We start from the raw sequence: 25766 nt of genomic DNA, 5'->3' as shown, positions 1-25766 counted from the left end.
AAGTGAAACAAAAATAAAATAAGTGTAATAAGAGAAAATATAAATCTTGCATTTCCATACGAAGAAAAAACAAAGAACTAGAAGAAGGAACGGTAGGGTTGAGTCGGACCCTTGCGCCCGGGCACTCACGCGTCACTCAGCAACCCTGCACATCGAACGCATTCAACGAAAAGCGTGCCAACTGTCAAACCGCACCGGCTGCATTTCGCCCCCCAAACAATATTGGTCACGAATTGTTCAATTCGCACGCGAGTTAGAAAGGAGTTTTGGCGCGTGCTACTTACGCTCCATCTGCATCTTCATTTCCTGCTGCAATCTTGCATTTGCTGTTCCATTAGCAATCGCGTCATGGCGTGCTCTGTGGGTGCAAAGTATCGCGAAGTGCCGCTGCTGCAGCAAAGTTTGATACGAAGCAAGAGAAAGAGCCTCAATGTAGCCTCCGGTAAGTTTACGCTCTTCCCCTTTTAGTGTGCTGCTATTTACGCCGTCAATGGACGGGATGGTTCTTTTAGGCGGCTACCATACCATGCTGGTTGATTCGAAAACGTCCGAGATCTCCGGAGGCTTCAGTTTTTCCACCACCCAGGGAGGCCAAAAGCCAACCCCATTCATATACTGGTAACGATTCCCACAAGAACTCGATTGGAAGTAAGTTTGCTAGATAATCCCGTGACTCGCACCATCGTATTGCAGGCGTACGCTGAGGGAAACCATTTTTCTGACGGAAATATGCCTGCACCGTAACGACGTATGCCACGAGGTGAAGATAACATTCGAGGGCAGCCCAATCCTCGCAGTAGCGATCGACAGACACACGCCATCGACAGCTTTTCTGCTGATCACCACTACAACCAGCTTCCACAGGGTTCCTATCGAACAGCCACCGCATGCCGACCATCAGATGCACATCGAACATGATTCCGTTTTGCTAAAGCTAAGCGAAGCTGTGTTCACTGACCCTGCCAATTGCTATTCCTTCATCAACGACGTAGGTTCGTACGCAGTCGGGCAGGAAACAACAGCGTGTATCAAATGTGGCCCCTTTTAACCTCTTTTCACAATCCCCCATGATCAGGGCAATCGTTTCCGGTAACTGCTGCGGCGATGCATTGTCCCGAGTTTGGCTGCAGTAAGTTTGCCGTCGCTACGGTAAACTCGCTCTATCTCTTCACCATGCAGCTCGGTGGCGGTGACAAGGGGGACGTCAAGTTTGTGGAACTCGAGCACAACCCACTGTCCATTTCCAAGTTTATCAACACCATCGCCGATTCGTGGCGCCGGAAATCGCACACAAGCCAGGTGGTAACGATGTGCTTCGGTACGGCCACCCTCACCGATGGACGGCCGCTTCTCTACACACTGCACCGCGACGGGGCGTTGCGCGTGTGGTCGTCCTGTGGTCGGTTTCTGGCCGCCGAGTATCTTTCCAAGTACACGCAGGGCAGCGAAACGGAGTGTAAGTGTGCCGGCGTAGGTTGCGATTGACCAAATTTTTCACCCACAGTTTCTGCCACTTCTAGTTCACAGCTGTGTGTTGCGTGGCTCCAAATCGCTGGTGGCTCTGTACTTTTCGTTTCAAACGTTTTCGGAATTTATCATCCTGCTGCCGGCGCTTACGATCGAGGCAAACAGTGGCACGATCTCCTCGTTTGCACTGCAAAGCGCGGGCACGATTATGGCGCCCAACTATGATCTGATCGACTTTAAGTTGACCGACCAATGGCTCTGGTCTTTGTGGTGTAACGCCGAAGGGGAGATGCAAGCGATGGCCTATGCACTAACGGTGAACGACGAGTGGAACTCAATGCCTGATGCCAACGTTTGGGTGCCGGTGGTGCTCGAGAATGCTGCCGACAGCGAACCGCCCTTAGTCGAAGGTATCGATCTTCGGGATGTCTATTGCAATCGCATTTTTCACTCGGGCCTCTTCCCGGACAAAGTGATAAGGAAAACGTTGAAGGTATGCGCAGAGCGTGGCACGACAGCTGTGTAAACCCCTTCGCAACTACACACACTCTTGACTCATTCCAGATGTTCAATCGCAATCTTGCCGGCGTGGCCGGAAGTGGCGGCAGTGGGAGCATAGTGCGTTTGAAGCGATACGTTCTCCACTGTATCGAAAGTGAACTGCAGCAGGAAAGGATCACCATCCGGCAAAACAGTCCAATGGACGACGACCAGCTGCTCGAGCTGTCGAACGGATTGTGGGAAAAGTTTTATCGCTATTGCACGCAGTACAGCTACGACTCGTCACGGCCGGTCGGATTATTTCTGCTGGAAGAGCCATCCATAGTTGCTGGAATGCCATCAGCAAGTATCACCGCCGGCATGGTGCGTAAGAAGTACGTCAGCTTCTTTCGACCGTGTGATCGGCTCGAGGTGGCATTCTACACGCCACAAACTGGGAGAACCGTCGAACAACTGGCCGAAGAGAGTGATTACATCACCGGAGAAGTGGTGCTGCTGGTAAACTTTCTACGCGAGATGGACCAAGCGCTTACCACCGACCAAAAGCATGAATTTGATGGATACGTACACCAACGTCGGGGAAATGAGACCGGTGGGGACGACCTTTCACCTATCGGTGCAGCTCAAAATCAGCACATAATTCGCGTGAGTTATTCAAAGCAACGTTTCGATGTGGTAAACTGTGTACTAAAATCTAACTCTGCACATAGAGCCTGATGCCAGCGTTCCTGCAGCGGTTGGAAGATTTACCGGAAGCGATTGGGCACCTTCTACGCTACCTCAAGCCAGCCGATCGGGGTGCTGATATGTGCGCGTGGCTTTCGCGAACAACGGAGGCTGATTACCTATCCATCTGCACCGGCGACGGGCTTGCCGGGGAGCTGGCACTGGCGACAGCAAAGCAAACGATACAGCTACGCTACCTACTGTTGCGCAACCTACTGCTCCTGGAGCATGTCGTCCAACATCACGCCAAACTGCAGTACGATGTACTCGATGCAATCCAATCTACCTACCGACCAGACACGGAAATGATGCTCCGGTGCTACCACGTCATGAACTGGATCGCTCAAACTCGCATCGACCTCGATTGGACGAAAACGTGAGCGAACCGTTGTTGACCCTCAGCCAATACAAAATAATTACGTGGAATGTTTCCTCTTTACGATTTGCAGCACAAAAATTGCGGCCTCTTTCCCGCTCAACCTTCGCACATCCATGACGCTACTCCAAGCGTACGCTACGTCGCGGCTGAACGATGAATCGCTATGGTCGGTTAAGAAATCATCAACCACGACGTCTAACGACAGCAGTGACTCTGGCACGCTGTCCTTGCTTCACAAATCGAATGTTATTCTGAGCTACATGTAAGGATTGATTCCTTTTGCGACAAGCATAATGAGATTTTTTTCTAAATAATTCAATCTAATTTAACGTCTCAATCGCATCAACACAGATGCCCTTCGAGCGATGACTTCTTGTTCGGTGAATGGTTGTCCGACAACGATCTGCATGTGCACATCGACGAGTACGTGCGCTTATTGCGAAATTGGTGTGAATGGAACTGCTGCTCAAGTATGTATGCATTTTCCGTAGTCGCTTAAATGGCAATTAAATGTGTTACGTTTTATTTGATAAATTTCAGGAAATTTCATCCAAGCAAAGTCCTATCTGATGCTCGGTGACACCGCCAAGGCCCTCGATCTGTTCCCTCTGTCGTTGAAGGGCATACAAGTAGAACGTTTTCTACAAAAATTCCTCCGGCAAAATGACAAAAATCGCACCATGGTTCCATACGAAGTGCTGGGTGCCTTCTACCTGCGACTAGTTCGTCTGTTTGAGTGCTATGGCGCTTACGACGGTGTCCTGACGCTTGTACATTCGGCTATCGACAGCACAATTCAGCAACAGCAACAGGCGATGTTTCAGAGCATCGAGTTTAGCAGCCACATCGAGCTGGGTCACTACGAGGAAGCGTACAATGCGCTTACGAAAAACTGCGAACCGGCCCGAAAGAAGGACTGTCTGCGGCAGCTGATTTGCCTGCTGTTTTCGGTACGACGTCTAGACATCCTCATGGAACTGCCATACTATGGGCTGGAGGAGGAATTTAGCGCCATCGTCGCGATGAATGCTCGCTCGTCCGATATCGCTGACGGTGTGCAGTATGATTTTCTCTACTCATTTTTCACCAACAAACTGAACTGGCGCAAAGGTGCGAAAACTGCGCTGACAGATCTATTTGTGTCGTTACTACATTCATATTCATTCTTGTTTCTTCGCAGCTGCCATTACCTCTTACGAGGAAGCTACACGCAACTACATCGAATGCAACAGCTACGATCACCTTAACCGGTTCTACCGTTCGCTGTTGAAGTGTCTCAACTCACTGGCCATCATAAAACCGTTGTACGCGTGGATTTTACGTCCCGTGTTGGAAAACAACCCACTACAGGTAGCGAACCACCTTCGATTCGATGCGAGCGATTCTTCTCTCGTATGCGAATGGCCAAAATTCTAATCGCGCTTCATCTTGAAACAGGCGGTGACGGCAAGCAGGGATGAGGACCGGATTGAAATAGTCAACCTCAAGGATCTCGATGAGCAGCTAATGACCACTTACTGTGCGTTGCAGCTTTCGCAGTGCGTCGACGGTTTCAAGTTGGTCACTTCGTTGGAGCCAACAGAACTGATCGCGCTGCTACTAAGTCGCAAGATGTATAACCTGGCGCTGAAGCTAGCGCATCGAAGAGCCCCGTCTATGGTGTCTACAGTATATGAGCATCTATGCAACGCGTGTCTTTCGGTTAGCAGCAGCTCCACTGCTGATCCCGTGACGAGCAACAGCATCCTCACCTGGCTCAACGAAAACTGTATCTCCGACGTGACCGTTGGTGCGGACAGTGTATCGACGGCGTGGAACTATTTGCGGCACATGTTGGGGCAAGAACAGGACGACCAAGCTACAAATGCCCATCTAGCCGTATTGAACCGCGTTCTGTTGCGTGGGGCTCACGTTCCGAACTGGCTGAAGGAGTGGTGCTTCGCAAACGCTCCATCAAAACTGATTCGTTCATACTTGTGCCACGGCCGTCTAGAAGAGGCATACGAGCGGACCGTTGAGCTGTTTCAGGGACGATTCTTTAGCACCGGTCGCTTTAGCCACCAGACACTTTTCCCTCTGACGGTCTGCGAACATCTGTTTTACGAGCTGGAGCAATTGTCACACTATCAGAAGGTAGGAGAAGCGCCATTCCGCACCCCTTGGCACAAACATCTAGTAACCAGTGCACATTTTTGTTGTTACAGGAAAAGGATCACATCGAGTACTACCTGCGTTTGATTGAGAAGGCTCTTTGAACTGCCTCCTACGTTTGGCTCCGTTAAGGGGCGATTCTAATTCAAATAAATTCAGTTTCTTCATTTATTATAACTATTTTACGAAAGGCTGAATATTTTTATCCGAAAAAAATATGAGTGACTGGGCTGAGCATGCTTTAACCCAGTTCGAATACCGGTTCGACCGATTGGTGCAACTACGAGACACTCCGTTCTTTCGTTCGTTTGAATGTTAGTTTCAGTTTTTAGAATCAACATCATTACCCTTTTTATGTATACTAAAACTTTATTTGTCCCTTTTGTATCGTTCAATTAAAATTTTACGCAGTCTTTCGAAGAAATATTAACATTCCGCGCGAATACCCGAACAAGACGTTCTACTTCGACAGAAAAAAAAAACTTAAACATTGCCTGGAATGAATGGAAAAACAAATCGTGGTCAATGAGGAAAGATTAAAATGATATATTGAAGAACGAAGAGGCTAAAAAACAAATAGAAACGAATATTTAAGGATGGTGATAAAACGTGCACCTAGCCTTCGGAAACTGTTACGTAGCATCTCGACGGTTATTAGTGGGCGACCGTCCACAAATTTAAATACGTTTTTATTACTTTGAAATGCAGCATGTGGTAAAATCATTAATCGGCCTACATTTATCCGCTCGCTCGCTCTGTTCAGCGCAGTTCTCTGTTGTAGCATCGTTTTGTACTGTGCTGCATATGCGCCCTCGTGTGTGCGTAATAAAAAAACGCCTTCCTAAAAAGAGCCGGTTGAACACTGAATGTCACTTAAAGGAATATACTTAAATAAAAAAAAACATTGGGAGCTGCTCGTTTGCAGATTGTCGTTTATAGGAAATGGCAACTGAAAACCCCCTGAACTTTCCGGGAAGCGTTCGAAACCGAATGGAACACAATATCCAAAATACGATGTATTACGCTTTCGTCGGGCATGTGCTTAAGTAGGCTCAACCTTCAGTCGCTCCCTCTCTTGATCGTCTCTCGATCCTCCCCACCACCGCTCGTAGAAATGGCAGTAGGCAGCTTGAAAACTGCGTCCTCCTCGAGCGCTCCTTCAAACAGTTTGGCGAGACTCGTGATGACGGGGCGTTTGGCGACACCAAAAAACAGCTCGTGTGAGTACTTTTGGCGTACGGTGTTGAGCGTCGATTTGGGGTGCATCATGCAGGAATTTAGCGTTATCGTTACCTCCTTGAAGTCTGCCACTTTGTAACCTGGTTAAGTTTAAAGGACTCGGTAATAAAGGGGTAAGAATTTGACACCAACTTAAAACAACCTACCAGAGTAATATTCGAGCGTTTCATTCCAACCCGGCTTGTTACTCATGCGCAGTGCTATAAACAAAGCGGCGCACGCCAGTTTCGAGTCGAGCATTTGGATAGTCGCGTACTCCATCAAGCTTGTCTCCAGGATGTAACGGGCCAGTGTCAGGATGGGCATGGGAATGCGATTGACCCGGGCATAACGCCGCAGAAAACGGTAGGACAGCGGAATGCCGATATCATATCCGATGGCATGGAAAACGGTGCGCTCCATTTTGATCAGCTCGGGACGCTCGTACGCACCGTCACAGATGTAAATGAAATCGTCCACCGTCGGTGGAACGCGTTCCTGCGGGGCGCGGAGATAAAATTTAACAACTTTACATTGCAATATCGACAACGACAACTTACATCATATTTGGCTGCAATCAGCAAAGCCGCAGCGGCCACCAGTTGCAACAGCTCGCGCTGGATCACTACAAGCGAGAGGTAGATATCCACAATCTTCACGGCCAAGTAGAGCGTTTCGTGATTCAACTCAAACGATTCCTGTATCTCCACCATCCAATCGACCAAAACGGCTCGCATCCACTTGGTGACGAACGGCTGCCGTTCTATATAGTCAGGCACGACGTACACTCTCTCACGTTCACGCAAATATTCAAATATGTCCTGCGCATAGTGCGACACCTGGTAGATGTCATTCCAGTTAGCCAGATCGAAATCTTCAACACCCTCCGGGGTCCGTTTGCGGGGCGAACATTCGTAAACTTTCAACTTTGGCTCCTCATCAGCAACAACGATCGGTTTTACATCCTTTACACTTTCTGCGTTCCGCACTTCAGCCACTGGTCTCTGCGCTGAGTTGTCGTCGGTGTCGTTCAATGCATCCGATGACTTGCGCGTCACAGATGGACCTACCGTGGGCAGTACGGTCGGGACCGCCTTTTTGGTTCCTCCATTCGCTTGCACCTTGGTGACAGGTACCCGGGCTCCGAGCACGTTAGATGCAGCTTCCGGAATCCGAGTCACTGCATCTTCGTTGGATATGTCCAGCGCTGTTACGTACAAGGAATTGTCGCTTTCGAAGTCATTCGATAAGCGGGTTTTCACTTTGTTCACCCCAACAGTCGGTGCCGGTACCGGTGGTGGCGATAATGCTCCCGAATGTTTTTTCTTTGGCTCGTTCTTAGTCATGGAAGGGCCAACCTCAACGTTCGTCCGTTTGACTTCCAATGCACGTGTTTTCGGTGGTTGTTGCTGTACTGGTTGCTTCTGTGGTTCTGCGACAGTCTTACTGTGGCTTTCGCCAACCGTTGAAAGTTTTTCCAATGGCTGCGCATTTTCTTTTGTACTACCATTTGTGGTCGCTTTCTGAGCTTGCTGTTGGCGCATGGCGGCCCTTGTCAAAATTTTCGTTGGACCCTTAATCTCCGGACCATTGATGTCCGGCTTGGTGTACATGTGAGACTGTGCCACTTGCTGTTTGAATCAAAATTGGGTAGAATGAAAAATTACATTCTCAGTCTAAAGACTAGGAACAATCAAGTTGGTCAAGTACCTTATTTGACGATTTTTTACCATCGCAGTTCCGGTTCCGAATCGTAAGCTGCTGTACCATCTGACTCAGAGGCTTTGGCAGCTTGTTGATGGTTTTGTTCTTCAGAAACCCACTGGAAACGGCTGTCGGTTGTGCAGTGGCAACAATGTTTCCAGCGCTGGCCTCGGCATTCGTCAGGTTGCCGAGGGCAAAACGTTTCGTGCCCTGCTCATGCTTGAGGGGACTGACATCTGCTTTGCGCTTAATGCCAGGGAGCAAGCCACCCCCGGCATTTTGATCTTCGACTACGCTCGTCAAGCCCTGCTTTTCCATCGCCATCCGATAACTGCATTAAAAACGAAATGATGAAGGAATGGAGATAACAAAGCTCTTATCGATCGTTTTATTTGCGAAAAGTTACGCAACAAGAATTAAAAAAAAAGCTAACGAATTGCGTAAAAATCTAATTGTTTGAATAGTTGTAGAAGCTACAGCAAGCTAAAAAAATAGCTACGTCTCTTTCATTCCTTTTAATCGACATTTCGAAAATCGAAATTTGGTCGTAGCACACTTAGGAAACTGTAAAATTTGTACCAAAGGCCAAGGGCATGTTGGCACCAATTCAAGCAAGGTTTCAAATCGTGACCATATTACAATAAAAAAATATCGTGCTTGAAAATGAACAATTATTGGGAGAGGTGTCCAATAAGACCCTAACCGTTAACTCCGCCCCAGAGGCGTGAATCAGAGAACATACTTAAAGCAAATCTAAGAAAACAATCAAATTTATAGAAAATAATTTTCCGATTTCAGCGCCATTATGAAACAACGCGGAGAAATGAAATTGCACGAAAAAATCTGTAAATCACCGATGTATATTGCTTACCGCGTGGAGTGCAAAACGCGCCCCATGGGCTTAACATCCCCTGTCCCGGCTGTGTTGGACGACTGGTTGTTCGCCGGCATCCTGATTCAAGGTAGGTCGTTGGCTGTCTTTCCGGTTACGTTTGGTTCACCACAAATCAACGAAACTTCGGTTACCGGAACGCGCAGTCGAAGCCAGAATAAGCTACCTCCTAGAGAAGCTGGACTTTCTGAAAACTAATCCTTCAAGGAGCGATCGTGGTGTGCTCTCAAGGTTACCGGGTTGGCTTGGCAGGATCGGGCAGTTTGTTGTTCTGGTGCGGCGGCAATTCTAAAGCTTTTAACAAACAAATATTTCACTTGAACAAATCACACCACCGCATGGAACGCTAAAGGGTTGGAAACGAAAATGGGCAAATTAGATAGGGCGCTTAAGCGTAAAACAAGAAGGCCAAAGTTTTAGCGCCACCATTGTTAATCTAAGGCTAAAGTATATTATATAAAGCTGAAGCGATTTAACTGCTCTTGAGCAAAAATTGCTAAAGAACATCTGTTGCGCGCGTCACCTTCCCCGTCACACAAAAGTAACAGTACCGCCAAATCCTTACCAGAGGGAAACCTCGGTCGGTTAGAACAGCCTGCTCTCGATTTAAACTCTCTAACGATCGCAGCGGGATTACGCTCTCACCAACACCAGCACGCCGTTGACCCCAGATGTCTTCTTGAATGCAGAGCAAAAATCCGAACGTTTACCGAACGCTCCTTGAGTAAGTGTTCTTGCACGCGCACGTGTGTGTGTACAATTCGGCCGTTTGTGTGTTAGTACGATCCTTTTACGTATCATTTTAATTTAACTGGGTCCTTACCTGGCTTCAATTCGACGATGGAGGATTAGGAAAGAATGATAAATGTGTAGCGCCTGGGGGTTCTTTTCAACAGACTGGTGCACCAAAATTGCATTGAAAAAGCTGTTAAAAGAGAACACCACGAGCGTACCGCACCACTACCGAACCGCAGTCTTATCACAAACCTATTTTGCGCACAACTTAAGCGTTCTGCAGTCCTTAACCGTGTTCTTGGTGAAACTTTCCAAACAAATAATCACAACGCGCGACTGAAACCAAAACGGAAAACGATGCAAATGTGAGTGTCGGAGGGACTAGCAAAACGAATTTTCGCCAAGAACTTTACAAAAACATGTTCACTAGCGCGCAAGGATATCGAACGGATCACAGGTCAACAGCGCAAGGCAAAAGCAACGACGCGCACTTCTGACCGTTGCTTCCCGGCATGCAGTGTGTCAAGGGCCAAACTTTTCTTGCTTTTGTGTTTTGTGCTTAGAACAAGAAAGTTAATCGTAAGCCTTCAGGTTCCAAGACCAACTGTCACTATTTTGAATCAAGTAGCTTTTCAACTGATGTCAGTTACGCAGCCAATGGTTATAACATAAAATATGGGTTGCTGAGTAAATTCGCTGCAGCACTTGACCTTTTTTCTCAACAATTTAACGAATGGCTCGTTTAAGTTGTTTGTGTGAATAAGCAATTAATTTTATCTGGTCAAAATTATTACTATTTATTTGTGTCTTTATTATTTGGAAAAAACTATAAGTTATAAAAGCAAAAATAGTTACATCATTTTCACATTTAAAATACCCTTTTGTGTGCAGTATTATGGAAAAGTTCCGCAATAGTTACTAGCACAAAGATTCTACCCACAGGACTTTGTCCGGCGCTACTGAGAAACCCGTAAACATTATCAACTAACGGTGGAATTGTTGGCAAAATTCGTTATACATTCGAAGTTATTTGGTTTCGATATCTTCTTCTGCGGCGTCTCTGCGTTTGACTGAAGCCAGGAAAACCGTCCATAGAAAACTGCACGCAGCCACAAACGGAACGCGGTTTCGCTCAGGAACAAGGGCAAAGTTGATAGTTTGAACCAGCGGCCAAACCGTCAATCCAACGGCGTATGTTTGGGGGAATTTCAGCCGCACTTCACGTGCTGCTTCAGCTTGTGTGCGTCCTTCAAGTAGCGACATGACGAAGAGAAAACTGACTCCCGCAAACGGGCCATACGTTGCCTGCTCTACAATTGCTTTTCCAATCGCCGTCCGCCAATCCATTCGGGGCCACATCATCGAGGACAACCGAACCCATCCATAGAGCGTTGGCGCAACGTAAAGCGCACCATATAAACCATAACGCGCGCACTGGCCATAATCAAATGAGTCTGTTAAATGTAATAAATGCAAGCAAAACAAGAAAACATGAGAACTACATATTAACCCATAATTTCCAACAAGAGAATCAGCGCGCGCGCTTAGCATACCAATACTTTTCCCCTCTAGACTCTGTTGCACTAGATTCGCTGTTGGCCAAAGAAAAGTATACGTGACCATTCCTTTAACCAAGGGATGTCGTAACATTCTTGAAGGCACCATCTTGCACTTACGCTTGTCTCCCAAGGGAGAGAGAAAGTAATGCAACGTTATGGAAAATAAGATCACTTTAATGAGTCAAACATTCTCGTCGCGCTAATAATTGCTACTGACGCACATGATGTTTTGACATTTGCCTTTGATAGTGTGAGTGCCCAACATCAGCTGATCAGCTGAATTTAATATAATTATCAGCTGTGATATTTTTGTAAAACTGTCAATTTTCTACTATTTTTTATCGTCACTGCTATCATAAAATACCAATAAAATACCAATTGAGAAGAAATGGTTGGATATTTAAAATGTTTTGTTGCGTTTGAGGTTGTAATGCCCTCTGCAGTAATATTTGCGAACCTTTTATAACAGACAGACAGAATACGAATAAAATAGACAGTACATTTTTCACCAGCTTTCAACTGTCACCCGATCGACTAAACATGTGGAATGGAATCAAAACAAAAACGTCCATTGGAAGCGCTGAGTTGAAAGTGCCGCATACGAAGCGGCTTTTGTAAAGATGGATTCCTTGAAAGCCACTCCCAATATCAGCCATATTTTGTCCAAAATAAAGCAACCGGATAATTTAGCACACAAAACGGAAGCTGTCGTGGAAAAGTCCAAACCAGTAGTGGACAAAGCCACGACGAAAGCCACCAAGAATGATGAAAGTGCTCCGAATGTGCAAATTCGAGGAAGACCAAAATCGGGTAGAATTTGGAAGACGCAGAAGGAAAGGTGTGTATGGGAAAACGGTGCTAACATTCTAGCATTCTTCTGACGGATGGTTTTTTTTTTTAAGATTTGCTGTAGTAAAGAAGACTATACGCCGAATGAAAACAAAAGAACGTTTAGCGTACAGACAGGAAATGAAGCAAATCAAGGAGCTGTCCCAATCGCTGAAGAACGAAAGAAAACGCCAGAACGAGGAGAAGCGCGAACGACGGGAAGAGAACAAGCGGAGAAGATTGGAGAATGAACGGAAGGCTGAGATCGTTCAGATAATCAACAACCCTGCCAAACTGAAGCGCATGCGAAAGAAGCAGTTGCGAATGATTGAGAAACGAGACATAAGTAAATTAAAGGTTGTTTAAAGGTTTAAAAGAAAACATATTTGTGTACTCGTAAAAAAATAAAACCATAACATTAATTACGACCAGCCGTTAATCGTTTAGCGACTGGAGGAACTCGAACAAGTTGTTCCACTCAAATCCATCTTTTTTGTCCACGAGCTTCACGTGACCGATCTTACTAATCACTTGGAACAGTTTATTAAACGGCGGATAAGAGTCCAGGTGATTGCGATCACCGAGGACGATAAGTTTCACCTGCGCTCGTGTGATTGCGACGGTTAAGCGTCGTTTATCGAATAATATTTCGTTGTTTTTAGCACCGGTCAACTCACCATTCTCGTCGGCTTTATCCTTCACAGCATCATCGGTCAGATTGTTTGTTTTTGTACAGGAATATATAATCAACTGAAAAACAACGGTAATAAAAATGTTGTCGAGCCCAATGTGGCGTGTGGCATACCTTTTTATCCTTTCCTTGAAATTGATCGACGGTGTTGACTTCTATGTCGCATTCATCGACCGAGAGCGTTTGCATCGATGCATCGGGGGGTATGTAGAGAGACTGATCGCCGGATCGTGGGCGCCAACACTTCGGATTCTCCATCAAACATCGCACATGGCGGCGAATCAACTCCACTTGAGCCCGGAAGGGTGCCATTATTCCGATCGATTGACTATTTACTCCAGCACGCAACAATGCAGTACAGATATAAACCGTTAGCGCGACCTCAGACATGTTGTTACAGGCGGCAGTTTTTCTCGACCGTACCATAGTGTTCGATGGTCGTATTACCGATTCGGAAAACTGATAATTTTCGTTATGCTGAAGTGTGCTGCCGGTGTCAAGCATAATCGCCGACAAGTCTATCTGGTTCGATATCGTTCTTAAAAGCCACTTTTCTACTGTATACATCTGGCGCAATGTTTGTAGATCAGGCAGCTTAAGCATTGCATTCGCAACCGTGTCGTTGCCGCATATTAGTTTTCCATCGTAGGTAAAATCATTGGCCAGCTTGGTGAGGACACGGTTCATGCGATATTGGCTTGGCAGTGTGCAGTATGCACCTTCTTGGTCCAATCGGTGGAACAGACTTTCATCACCGCCCAACGCACTGGAGTTGGAAGAATAATGTAATTGGATTAAAAGAAGTGCAAATACAAGACAACACTTGACACACAAGAAAGAGCAAGTTTGATGATACAAAAACCAACCAAAACCAAAACCAAACCAATGTTGGTTTGCATCGTGAACTTACCGAGCTTCCCTGGATCTAACGACAGGCGGAAGCTGCTCCGGATCACCAACAAGCAGAAATCGTTTGCACTGCAACAGTGGTCTGATGATGCTACTCTGAAAAACCTGCGTTGCTTCATCCACGATACAAAAGTCAAACTTTCGTTGAACCACCAACGGATGCGATGCTCCTTGGCAGGTAACGGCGATTATTTTCTGTGAGGATCGGACCAGACGGATGTTTAATTCTAAATCCCGAAGCACAGAAACAATTGACTTACGAATTGGTCGTATAAGTGCTTCAGTTTTTCCGGTGTGTCACACTGTTCGCTCAGTACGGTAGCCGACGATGGCCGTACAACAGGGTCAATACGTTCCAGTGGGCCAATACGGATAAACTTGAGTGTCTCGTGCATGCCATTTTCGTCACAGTCGTTGTCCCTAGCCAACCGCTTCAGCACGTTATCGACTGCAGAGTGCGTGTTGCTCGTTAGCAGTATCGAGTGGCCGAGAGCAAAAAGAAGCCGAATAATACCCACGATCGTCTGTGTTTTGCCCGTTCCTGGCAACCCTTTTAGCAAGCAGTAGCTTTTTGTTGCGGCCACCTTTAGAACCGCCATTTTCTGGTGACGATTTAAATTACTTAGCAATGCTTTCGCCCGGGGTATCATTGGTTTGGGTAAAATGGCCTCTGCGAACTCAGGGGTTTCTCGTCCGATAATGATCCTGTTTGGGTCGGGATTTACGATAATCCACCATGCGGTGTTATGAAGCCGAAAAGCAAGTTGCAGTATGGAAGTAAGAGCAACGGTCACTTACCGTCGACAGCGATCGGCGTCATCCGTATTGGCTAGTAGCAGGGCTAGATTGGAAAGGTTAAATTTTCCCGATTTGTATCCCTCAGTGCGATCCAAATGGAACGTTTCGCCTGTGTAATTCACACTGAGATCGCGCTCAAATGATAGAACCAGCTCACGGCCAACCCAGCTAACGATGTGCCCGGCCGACACAGCGATCCGATAATTCGTACTGCATATAACATAATCACCCGTTCGAAACCCTTCTAAAGCTGGTCGTCCTTCTATTTCGTCTTCGCCGGTAGCCATCATGATCGGGTCAGATTTCATTGTGAACGTATGAAAATAGTTATCGTCCACGGCACGCACCGGACTGACCAGCTGCAGATCTGTGATGCACCAACCTTTTTCGGCGCGTTTCCGGGGTTCTTTCGTCCATAGGGCCCGAGTGCTCCCGTCTGTAAAGATAAGGGCAATTTATAAATTCCCACTTATGCAAAGATTCAGTAATGTGTCGAACGCACCGGCGGCCATATCTCTCTGTTCCAGGTAGATGATGCCTGTCCAATGGATGAAGTAGTCAATGTGTTGGTTGCTTAAGTGACCGGAAGCATCGGGGACAATGATCGAAAAACCATGATCAGACGACCGCGTGCTCGATCCCGGTTCGCGTTGAGCCATCACGGTGCAAACGGTGCTGTAAGGACACTTTGCACAAGCACGTGCATGATTGATCGGTTCCGGAAGGTAAGGCACCAGTGGTTCAGTTTGCTTTTCCGCCCCGTTTCCGTTTCGCTCGTTCACAACCATCCAGCCGTTCATGTAGTGGGCAACCTCATTGCGCAGCATTATCAAATCGCGCCTTATGTTACGATTGCCAGACTTTTTGCTACATTTGCCTTCGCGAAGGTACAGCAACAATCCCCCGTTCACGCGATGCCCAACCAGATTCATCATCATTTCGTACAGCACCAGCTGCCCGATGTGCTCGAACGAGTAACTTGCCCGGCCTGTTTTTAACTCAAGCGGCATCAGCTCATGGGTAGAGCCGTCCGGTAATCCCTTCGTGTTGCGGTATGCAACGCTCACCGTGGCATCAATTTTTCCCTTGATCCCCAGCTGATGGCACCAGATATTTTCTTCAATGTCCTTAACCTGTTCTATGACAAAACTAGCATCTTCGGTGCCGGCGCCAGAAGTAAACGTTTTGCTTGGTCCTGGATGCACATTGTGTTGCTCCAGAAATTTGTCGATCTCTGCAAAATATGGATCCATTGCCTTCAACACATCGGCAGTGCTGATATCGTATGCGTACAACGTAGAAACCATTTTTGGAGACTTAATCCAACATTCTGCAATGCGTCGAACATCCGATAGTGAACGGCAGCTAGTATCCAAGAGGCATTGTTCAAAGACTGAATGAACCAGGGTTCCAACATGCATCTAAAGATAAAAACCAAATAAAATTATATCATGGTAGAATGACCAAGCCGCTGGTTTAGGTGTTCTTACCTCTCGATTTTCCGCATCAAACAAGCGAAAGTTTTCCTGAAGAACCCCGCGGCGCTGACAAAACAGCGAACCAACTACCGTCGTTCCGGAGACCAGAAGATCGGGATTTGTAACAAACATGCCCTCGTTGGCATCGACTACGAAGCAGTCATCTTTCTTTACACTCGAAGCGATCACCGAAACGATCAAGCCTGGGACAACATGATCAAGGGTGTTCCTGGGGGACAGCCACACGTTATTGGTCTGTCCAGTTGAAGTGTTTTTAACACTGTGCTCTTACCAAGGTGAACATAGGCAGCATTTAGCCTTTTCCTTACTCTTCTTCTCTTCTAGAGTCACGAGTAAACGTTGATCTGCACATTTTTCCACGCTTAGCACCTTGCACCGTTTCCAAGTGGTTAAATCCAATGTGTATTGCTAAAATAAAATCAATACGCTCGTTTCGATTGCTATCGGCAAAGGTAATGGCCAAAACAAATTCTTACTTCCTTGGTCATGTTGTACCCGTAGTCAGCCCAATCGTCTTCCAAATCGAAATCACCGGCATCGACGCAAAACTCGTTTTCGTTAAAGGTTTTTGAAGCATCTTCAGTTTCCGATTTTCTACAAGCGCTCACTGGTTGCTCCGTTTTGAAGAACTTGGTAGCCGATCGTATGGTTTCACTTTGATTATCGATGCCTGGAGATAGTTTTCGTTTCGATCTTTCCTCGGACATGTTTGCTATGCCTGATGATGTGAATTTATATTTTCGCTGTTTTGGCGCCAAAACGCGCAACTGTCAGTCAGCTGTTGTCATTCACCATTTCGAGCGAACAACGAAGCATCGGCTGTTAAATAACGGAATCGAAAACGCTTTTTGAAGATAATAAATTGGAAAATTTCTTTCAGTGGCTGCTGTTGCCAGATTTTAAGCATATTTTCTTTGGTGTATTTTTTCCGCAGCCCAATTCAACCTACATCCACCGTTGCAGTAGTTAAGGGAAGAAAACACTCTCTACTCTTAAGGACACAAGTCTAGAATGTTGTGTTTATTAATTTTCGACAAACGCATCATTTTAACAAATTCATAGCCAACTTTTCCGCTTCGTTTAGGGACAAATCTTGTGTTCGGTTCAAGATCATTCGTTTCTTTTTAGCCGGCGGAACGGAACTGTGCTGCTCAGATGCCTCAGACAGTGCTGTTTCATCGTCACTCGCACTCTCATCCGACTGTTTTTGTTTGCCGTAAATTTTGTCCGGATCCGGAAGCCAATCGAGATTGACACTAGTGTCGCTCTCGTTGCCAAAATCATCGCCTTCCTCATCCATGACAACATCCAGCTTTTTCTTGCGTTCCTTTTCCTTCTGTGCCACCTTTTTGGCCTTCTTCAGCTGTTTGTAGCGTTCCTTATCTGCGGCATCTTGCTGTTGAAGTTTCAAACGTGCTTCATTTATATCGTAACGCTGCGGCAACGGAGCTTCCGTGCCATCTCCATCAATGGCAACGCCTTGCTCATCGAAGACGGTACGTTTGCTAATTACTAGCGATTTTTTGACCATCTTTGCTTTCGAAACACGTTTTTTGCTGTTCGGCAGACGAATGGAAGTTTCAGATCGGTTTAAGTCGCGATCGTCATCGTCGTCGGATAGAAGTGATTCATGACCATGGTCTACCCGCTTCACCCTCAGTAACTCTTCCTCTTCGCTTTGATCGTTGGCACTATCGTCGTCTTCTAGCACCACCTTCATGCTTTTATTGGTTTGTGTAGATTGCGCAGCACCAGCGGCAGTCGGTTTACGACCTGGCGCGGCACGTGTCAGGAAACGTACACGGGGCGTAACGTTCAGTCCCAGCGATTGAGCGTAACCATCCAAGTTTAATTTTTCCAACTGAAACACCTTCCTATTCTTCATCAACGCCACGGACTTGATGTAAGCCACAAAGGCCCGCTTGGCACATTCCTTCAGTTCAGGTGATTGTGCAAGCAACGATTGAATTTTCACCAACGGCGAGAACAGTTGCCGTTCATCGATTTTTATCTGCTTGATGGGGATTTTGTTTCCTTCCAGCGACTGCAACATGGCCTGTTCTTCGTGCGGCAACAGCACGAGTAGGTTTTCACCGCTGGTGTTCAGACGAGCGGTGCGTCCAGCACGGTGTATGTATTGAGCCACATCTTCGGGGCAATCCATTTGCACCACCCAGTTGACTTTCGGGAAATCGAGACCGCGCGAGGCTACGTCCGTTGCCAGTAGACACACGTTGCTCTTTTTCCCACAAAACTCTGCGTAAATCTGGTTCCGTTTTTCCTGGTTCATTCCCCCGTACAGTGGCAACAGCAGGTTCGCGGGTCGTAGTTTCTTGAAAATTTGATAGAAATACTTCACCTGTTTACAGGTGGCGAAAAATACGATAATCTTTTGCTTCGGATGCGTTCGCAAGAAAGACCAGAGCATGGTGAGCTTATCGGAAAGGGCCACCACCACGTAGCTCTGTTGCAGTTTCACCGGTGTCGCGGTTTGTTCGTGCTCATGAGGTGCAATGTAGCGAGGATTGGTGAGTTTCACGCGTACCAAATCACAAACCGATTTTGTCTGGGTTGCGGAAAACAGTAGCGTTTGCCGGACGGGTGGCAAGTTCTCGATGATGGCGTTCATTGTAGTGGCGAATCCCATGTCCAGGCAGCGGTCCGCTTCGTCCAAGACGACCACCTTGAGGTTGGTGGCGTCGAAAAGCGGATTTTCGTCCATATGTTGCAGCAAGCGACCTGGTGTTCCGATCATGATGTTAAGGTTATGCAGCCGGCTGCGTTCAAATTTTAGGTTCTGCCCACCAATTATGAGGCCTGTCGTGAAATCATGATGCTTTCCAACCTGAGCCATAGTTTCGAATATCTGAAGAGCCAATTCGCGCGTTGGTGTTATGATAAGCGCGCCCAAACCGTCCATCCGCGTCCACCTATGCACGTATAGTCGTTCCAGAATCGGGACGAGAAAGGCGAGCGTCTTGCCGCTGCCCGTTTTTGCTGCCGCCAGTACGTCTTCTCCGCGCAATCCGGAAAGAATGGAATCGCGTTGTATAATCGTCGGCTTCACGTATCCCGCTTCCTGCAGCCCAGTGAGGGTTTTCTTGGACAACGGAAATTCCGTGAATGTTGTCACCGATGCAGCTTGAAACGAAACGTCTTCGTACAGCTGTTGCAGCCGTTCAATTTCGGCGTCCTCTTGCTTCACAGAGAACTTGAATGTATTCACACGTTGTTTCGGTTTCGCCTTCCGTTGCCAGCCATCGCTCGCATCGGCTTCGTCCGGTACTTCATCGCCGCCGTTTATGTAATGTCCACTGCGGCCTTTAAACTTCTTTTTACGAGCAAAATTAATGTATCTACCTTTGTTCATCTTTTACTACGAAAAGCTGTGCACCGAAGTCTGCCGAAACGTGTTTCTTGTGTTTGTGTCCCGGCCAGGCAAAGTTTTGTTCCAATTTTGACATTTCGTGGTACGCTAAATGTCATAACATTGACCCTGTGAAAAAACCTAGTTTTAATTAGTTTCATAGATTGGGTGATCAACAAACTTCGCTATCTAGAAGGATCATTATTACTTTAGAATTTATTACTTACCTTTGCTTCTGGTACTGTTCTAATCTAGGTAATGATAAAAATACACCAAATTTGAACGTACCTCCCAGACACCAGAGCACTCTGGTGTTAATAAAAAGAAGCTTCACAATCCGACCGTTCTTCGGTTTGGTTTGCGAAAAAAATTGAGTAAAAACATCTGTCAGACTGTCAAAATCTTTATTTTAGGAAACTTGTGCAAAATGGCAGCCACACGGCGATTGCAAAAGGTAATTTTTCCAGATTGGCTGTGATGAAAACAATCGTTTACACTGCTTTCTGCTGGTTCACGAAGAGAATATCCTATTTAGCCGGTTACCGTAAAGCGATTGAATAAGTTCAGTGGGTGTATTCAAAATAATGCCTAGCAAACATTGCTTACAGTAATACCCCGGAACAGGCGTACCTTTCCCAGCCAGTGACCGGGAGCACTGAGCAATTAGCAATTAGCGGAACTGTAGGAAACCCTTAAAAGTTTCTACGATACCATCCGAAAATACTTTGTTTTTCGTGTGCCAGATTTCATTTTTTAAACATACGTAATCGATTTAAAAACTTTTCTCTACAGGAGCTCGCGGATATTCGTGCGTCGGGGATGAAATCATTCCGTGACATAGTAGTCGATGAATCCAATTTGCTGCTGTGGTCAGGTTTAATAGTACCGGTATGTATATTCGATTCCGGAAGCCGATTTTTCACATCGTAAGCGTGTCATGGTCTATAGGTCTATTGGTGAGGAAGCAAGGAGCTCGTTTTCTCTCAATCGGTGCTTTGTGTTCTTCATTCTGTGGTCATTGTTAACGCTCTTCATGCGTGAGACGCTTCCTTGACACACTAGGCACTACATCTATTTATATTGCACTTTTGTTGTCTTCCGCCTGCAAACTGCAAATAGGAAGGCCCAACGAATACCGTGTGCTAATCTTTCTTTTTCAATCCTTTTCAAGGACAACGTCCCTTATAACAAAGGGGCCTTCAGAATAGAGATAACTTTCCCGGCCGAATATCCTTTCAAGCCTCCAAAGATTTCCTTCAAAACCAAAATTTATCACCCGAACATTGACGAAAAGGGACAGGTATGCCTGCCAATCATCAGCACCGAGAATTGGAAGCCGGCAACGAAGACCGATCAGGGTAAGTAGTCGTGGCCTCATTGTAGTACTCCATTACGCTAAATGTTGTTTTCTTTCCCGCCTGTTACAGTAATCCAATCACTTATAGAGCTTGTCAATGAGCCCGAACCAGAGCACCCGTTGCGGGCAGACTTGGCAGAAGAATTTTTAAAAGATCGAAAAAAATTCACCAAGAATGCGGAAGAACACACTAGACGGCACAGTGAAAAAAGGCCTGAATAGAAACTGATCGTAACAATTCAACCGCTAACTTACATGTTTAATTTGCGGGCCACGCTCGGGTACCATGCCGTGGCTAGGAAATTGACCCATGAACTTGAGGATGAAATGATAATGATGGCGATGGAGAAAATGTTTAACATGTTACTGTAGGTGGAATCGTGAGAGCAGAATTCACGAAAGAACAACAGTGCTACAGTTCGAGGGGCTCAAGTGTGTGGATGCCTCCGATAGGTTGTGGATTTCATTCTTGTCTCGTGCATAAACTTTGTTTTGGAGAAGTGTGGTAGTACAAACCTTGTTTAGTTCTATTCGTGCTTCTGCTCAGCGTGTTGTTGCATCCCGTGCCGCGTACTCAATTTCTCCTAGTATTGTTTAACTGTGTGTGTAGGATCGCTTTCACCGTTTTCCGACTCCGTTTTCAGTTGTGCTTTGGGGCATTATACGAACGGAAAATCAATGCTACAAGGCATGAATTGAAAACCAAACGGATGTATTGCTTAGAAATGGGCCAATGCACCCAGGCAGGAAGTCACCAATGAATTAGAGATCAGACAGTGAAAGACAAGCAAATGTCAAAGATAATAAAAATCATATAGATGAATATTTATTTAAAAGCGAATCGTTTACTTGTTGCCCGTTTATCTAGTTGCTTATCGCTGATGACACAGAGTGAAGAGCCCCGGTCAAGTTTTAAAAACCAACAGCATTACATTTTGATAACAATTCGCAGAAATCGTATCGCACACGGTCACATCAAACACAATGTTGCCTAATCCTTACCGGGTGTGACTGAAGGGCACTGATGAATCATCGTGTCCAAAGTACAGCATGATTGCCGAAGGGTACCTTTTTTCACTGTAGAACCCTACACCTAAATGGGCTATTCTATGCAGACTTGAAATTTTTTTTCCAGATAAGTGAAGTGTGCAATTATTTTCATGGATTGTGATTGCAAAACTCGTTGCTAATGTCGTACCTGCAACAGTCAACAGTTTGTCAACAAAAGTTGAAGAGCAAACACTGATCAAGGCCCGTTAATTGGCAAAAGCATTGGGTTTCTTTTACAGGATTATGACCTAGGAGTTACTCAACCAAATCCGAATTTGCCTAGGATTTGTTCAACAATCGTTTTTGGATGACTGTGTCATTGGTTTCTCTCAATGAGAACGCACGCTGCCGGTGATGATGAGCAGGTGGGGATTTTTTTCAAATACCCTAAGTACATAATTAAATACCGTGTCATTTTTTCATTCGCTGCGGCGCTCCAGCACCGTGAATCTGTTGATTTCAAAGCTACGGGCATTGCGAAAAAAGCATGCCACACATAACACACACTCAAACGGATCATCCACCGTGAAGCGCATGGGGATCGTAATATATGCAGATCGTATTCCGGGAGGAACCACCGCACCGAGGCGAAGCCATGCATAACACAATCAACCTCCATCAGGGTCATCAACTTGCGTTTATTGAATAAAACCAGAACCAGTGTTCTAGGTTTCGTTAGAGAATACGCTCCGGCAGTATCAAACGAAGCAGCAACTAATAAAGTTCGGTTTTACCAGACCCGCAACCAACCACAATCTGAGACAATGCGTGTGGCAATAATTCTGTTGGGTAAATAGGGGTAGCAGATGTATTAAAATCCGGAGTCTTGAATCAAATATGGGTATCTTTTTTGGGCGTTTTCACAGCGATCCTGGCGGTAGTGTGCGCCATTCCGGCGGAAAAGTCTCAGTGCACAAAGGCTTGTACCGCTGACTACACCCCGGTATGCGGCGTCCCAAAAGAAGGCAAAGGGAGCACGGTAACGTTCGGCAATACGTGCGTGATGGAAAAGTACAACTGTGAATCACAGAAGAGTAAGTGCAAATCGTGTAAAAAACAATAAGGAGAACTTATCGTTTCGTTAACATTTTTTTCTTCACAAACAATAGACTATATCGCAAAACATGAAGGAGAGTGCGGGGACAAGAGCCCGGTGCGCCTATCATGAGAACACCAGGATTTGCATGTGACGCATACGTGAAAGAACATTATCATTAGGACTTCCGAAAAAGTGGTAATAAAAAGAAACTATTTTAACAACGCAAACGATAACGTATGTACACAAATTGAATGGCGATGACCAATTTGAGAACAACTCAATGGCGTTTGTTGTCGGAGTGCCCAACATCTCGATCGCCAGTGAGAATTAACCTCGCTATCAAAAAGATAGAACAATAGAAACAACACTATAATTTAAGTTTGAGAAAAACTGAACAAAGCGTTGGACAAAAGTGACATCATACATTCAACCGTATCGCTGTACATCAACTTACGTAAATCAACACACGGTTTGTTCTGGAGAAATAAAATGTTTGCACTTCGTCTCCACTCCACAACTATTTGCATAACTTGGTGGGCTCTGTGAGCACGCAGGCCTTTTTACAAAGAACAAGAATTTTCTCTCTCTTTGATTTTCTTTCGTTGGTTCTGGTTTGTTTCGTTATCCAAAAATACTTAGCACTCTTCTTTCTTTCGAGTACCACAAAAAAGACGTTCCTTTAGAAAAGGCCTTTTGAAAATTGCTGTTGCAATCATTGATATCTGTATTTCTAATCAGAGCTTGCTTTGCTTCGTATGATTACATTTTCTAGACAATGTTTTAGCATTCACAGCACTCCTGTGCAACAGGTGCCGTGTATTATTTGAAGCAGCTGATTTTTGCATCTTCGCCGATGCAGTCGGTTTTAGGCAGTTTATCTCATCGATTGCATTAAACGTGTGCACTGCCGGCGATCGTGAATCGTGATCGTGTCACGAGTGGAACAACTTTGTTTACATATTAACATTAGTGTGGTTCTACAATAGAGGCGATGTACAATAAAACTTAAACTCCAACAGAAATGAATGACGAAGGGTCATGTAGCAACTCGTCATGCTGCTGTCAGCCCATATGCGCAACTGTTCTGAGGCATGAGTTACACTGTATTTTCCCCATCAATGTCGTGTACTTAGTTGCTGCTAGCAATGCATATTTCCTTAAGCACTACCAATTAAAATATACTGAAAACTTAGCAAAACTAAACAGTAAAACTCCTTTGTATGGATGCATATGACTGCGTTAGATGTTTAATTTCGATACCGAAAGTATTGCGTGCGTGTTCACTAAACGCTGCAGAGTTGGTCACTAGTGTTTCGAGGGTTTATGGTGGTTTTGTACGATGAGAGACGGTAAACTAAATGATGATTACCTACGTATAAAAGAATAGCACTGGAGTGTGCGTGACTTGAAGTTGAGGAAAAATAATGAATAATTTGGTGAGGCAATTATCTAAATTTGTCTACGAATTTTTAAAACAAATAGTGGTACTAATAATAAAGCATTAGATCGGTTTTTATCTTCTATTTTGTAAACACTTTCCAATCGGGCACACCTCTCGTATTATGTTGTAATAATACTAGAATGCATAAGCTTATGATAACATTCTACAAATTGAACTTATTGTTGTGTAAGTAAAGTCTACTCTCTGATCAATTTAAATCAAGCTGTTCATAAATTAATGCACCAAAAAACACAAACTATGCAACTGATAAACTAGAGAACCCGCCTGAGGTAATCGGTTCGCGTAAGCATAATCATTCCACTCAATGCGACTATGAGCTCTAAAATGTCTGTTTGCCAACTCCTAACAATCAGTCACGAACCTTCGTCAAAATCATCAAAAAACGATAAATACGAAGAACAAGCTAGTGACTACGCGTTTCATCAAGGACGAAAGCAAAAAGTTTTAGAACGAACGTGTATTGCACACTGAAACAAGTTTTCCCGGATCATATCATTGATCAAAAGGCAAAAATCCTTGCTGTCGGAGGTATGCGTATATCACACAAACGGTTCAACGATTGTATAAAAAAATTGCCACTCGTCGCTTGGTCAGCATGCATAATAAGTTCAGGAGATACCGGCCAGAGATTAGGTCAGCACAATAAATAAACATGTGACAACATCATAACAAATCGTTCAAAAGCTGTCCAAGGTTTATAAAAACTAATTGCGAACTGATTGAGTATCACACCGTCCGTCCACGTAATGTCAAAATACCAAGTCTCCCAGAAAATTGCCCTGGCACACAACCAGATGGTTTTCTGAAATGATGATAACGCGACTGATGCGTGATGATGATTTCCTGTATGCAGCAAATCCGTGTGAAAGACTTTGACTCATCTATAGTTACGAGTGCTCAACCGATCTTGTGTGCTAATTCTGAAAGCATCCTCAAAATTTTCTTAATCCTGTAACTTAATCGTCACACCTATTAATTGCTATTTGTCAGATTGGCAGACGTTCTGAATTGGTTTTTTATCATTTGAATCACGAATTTGAATCATGTCAACTGATTATCTTAGAAACGGAGCTTCGAATGTTTCTGAAACAAAAGTTCGCAGCTGATAATAGCTGTATCGTGACATTAAATGAGATTTGATGTCTTATAGGTGCAATCCCGGTGGGTTTTCCTCATTCGCACTATAGTATTCATACTTTTTTAAAGCTAAACGATAAACTAACAGTAGTTCACAAGTGCTGCCGCGCTTCAAAGCATGTTCAAAGACATTCTGTTTCCGCAACACCGCCGTTTCGAGCATGCAAACCAGAGGTCTACCTTATGCGATTCGGTTTATGCACTTATCGTTTACTTAAGTAGAGTACGTAACTTTTTTTTCTTTTTCAAAACAAAAAATATCGTTTTCTGAGAAACAATCAAACGAATGTGTCTATT

General features: G+C 45.3%; 8 protein-coding genes across 8 annotated transcripts; 4 read left to right on the top strand and 4 right to left on the bottom strand.

Moving 5' to 3' along the window:
• The first annotated feature begins 348 nt into the window (after positions 1–348).
• Positions 349–5393, top strand: LOC131215287 (nuclear pore complex protein Nup160 homolog). The gene is made up of 13 exons (XM_058209675.1): positions 349–442; positions 513–618; positions 694–992; positions 1076–1456; positions 1521–1960; positions 2032–2613; positions 2679–3070; positions 3144–3335; positions 3425–3543; positions 3614–4183; positions 4254–4423; positions 4511–5206; positions 5278–5393. The coding sequence occupies exons 1-13, from the start codon at positions 349–351 to the stop codon at positions 5326–5328; spliced, it is 4092 nt and encodes a 1363-aa protein (XP_058065658.1). The 3' UTR covers positions 5329–5393.
• A 414-nt stretch (positions 5394–5807) lies between these two features.
• LOC131208721 (G2/mitotic-specific cyclin-B3) lies at positions 5808–10027 on the bottom strand. The gene is made up of 6 exons (XM_058201555.1): positions 9862–10027; positions 9018–9384; positions 8153–8477; positions 7003–8073; positions 6610–6940; positions 5808–6543 (listed from the first exon to the last, which is right to left on the bottom strand). Exons 2-6 carry the CDS (start codon positions 9095–9097, stop codon positions 6284–6286), a joined length of 2067 nt encoding a protein of 688 aa, XP_058057538.1. The 5' UTR covers positions 9098–9384; positions 9862–10027; the 3' UTR covers positions 5808–6283.
• Positions 10028–10569: 542 nt separating this feature from the next.
• On the bottom strand, positions 10570–11519 carry LOC131216812 (mpv17-like protein). The gene is made up of 2 exons (XM_058211393.1): positions 11327–11519; positions 10570–11227 (listed from the first exon to the last, which is right to left on the bottom strand). The coding sequence occupies exons 1-2, from the start codon at positions 11436–11438 to the stop codon at positions 10800–10802; spliced, it is 540 nt and encodes a 179-aa protein (XP_058067376.1). The 5' UTR covers positions 11439–11519; the 3' UTR covers positions 10570–10799.
• A 365-nt stretch (positions 11520–11884) lies between these two features.
• On the top strand, positions 11885–12893 carry LOC131214930 (coiled-coil domain-containing protein 86). Its single transcript, XM_058209277.1, has 2 exons — positions 11885–12170; positions 12235–12893. Exons 1-2 carry the CDS (start codon positions 11953–11955, stop codon positions 12524–12526), a joined length of 510 nt encoding a protein of 169 aa, XP_058065260.1. The 5' UTR covers positions 11885–11952; the 3' UTR covers positions 12527–12893.
• On the bottom strand, positions 12596–16564 carry LOC131214929 (DNA replication ATP-dependent helicase/nuclease DNA2). Its single transcript, XM_058209276.1, has 9 exons — positions 16534–16564; positions 16329–16465; positions 16049–16265; positions 15061–15979; positions 14559–14994; positions 14021–14465; positions 13762–13955; positions 12966–13617; positions 12596–12910 (listed from the first exon to the last, which is right to left on the bottom strand). The coding sequence occupies exons 1-9, from the start codon at positions 16543–16545 to the stop codon at positions 12596–12598; spliced, it is 3327 nt and encodes a 1108-aa protein (XP_058065259.1). The 5' UTR covers positions 16546–16564.
• A 518-nt stretch (positions 16565–17082) lies between these two features.
• LOC131212305 (probable ATP-dependent RNA helicase DDX10) lies at positions 17083–19453 on the bottom strand. The gene has a single exon (XM_058206117.1). It carries the CDS (start codon positions 19425–19427, stop codon positions 17100–17102), a length of 2328 nt encoding a protein of 775 aa, XP_058062100.1. The 5' UTR covers positions 19428–19453; the 3' UTR covers positions 17083–17099.
• Positions 19454–19777: 324 nt separating this feature from the next.
• LOC131213970 (ubiquitin-conjugating enzyme E2-18 kDa) lies at positions 19778–21604 on the top strand. The gene is made up of 4 exons (XM_058208241.1): positions 19778–19878; positions 20217–20312; positions 20596–20782; positions 20852–21604. The coding sequence occupies exons 1-4, from the start codon at positions 19852–19854 to the stop codon at positions 21001–21003; spliced, it is 462 nt and encodes a 153-aa protein (XP_058064224.1). The 5' UTR covers positions 19778–19851; the 3' UTR covers positions 21004–21604.
• Positions 21605–22458: 854 nt separating this feature from the next.
• Positions 22459–23286, top strand: LOC131216793 (vasotab-TY2). The gene is made up of 3 exons (XM_058211373.1): positions 22459–22620; positions 22698–22865; positions 22941–23286. Exons 1-3 carry the CDS (start codon positions 22596–22598, stop codon positions 22997–22999), a joined length of 252 nt encoding a protein of 83 aa, XP_058067356.1. The 5' UTR covers positions 22459–22595; the 3' UTR covers positions 23000–23286.
• Positions 23287–25766: the final 2480 nt, after the last annotated feature.

The sequence above is a fragment of the Anopheles bellator genome, chromosome 1 (genome assembly GCF_943735745.2).
Source record: "Anopheles bellator chromosome 1, idAnoBellAS_SP24_06.2, whole genome shotgun sequence".
Lineage (NCBI taxonomy): Eukaryota > Metazoa > Arthropoda > Insecta > Diptera > Culicidae > Anopheles > Anopheles bellator.
Note: the sequence above shows the minus strand (reverse complement) of the source record. Positions and strands in the feature narration are given on the sequence as shown.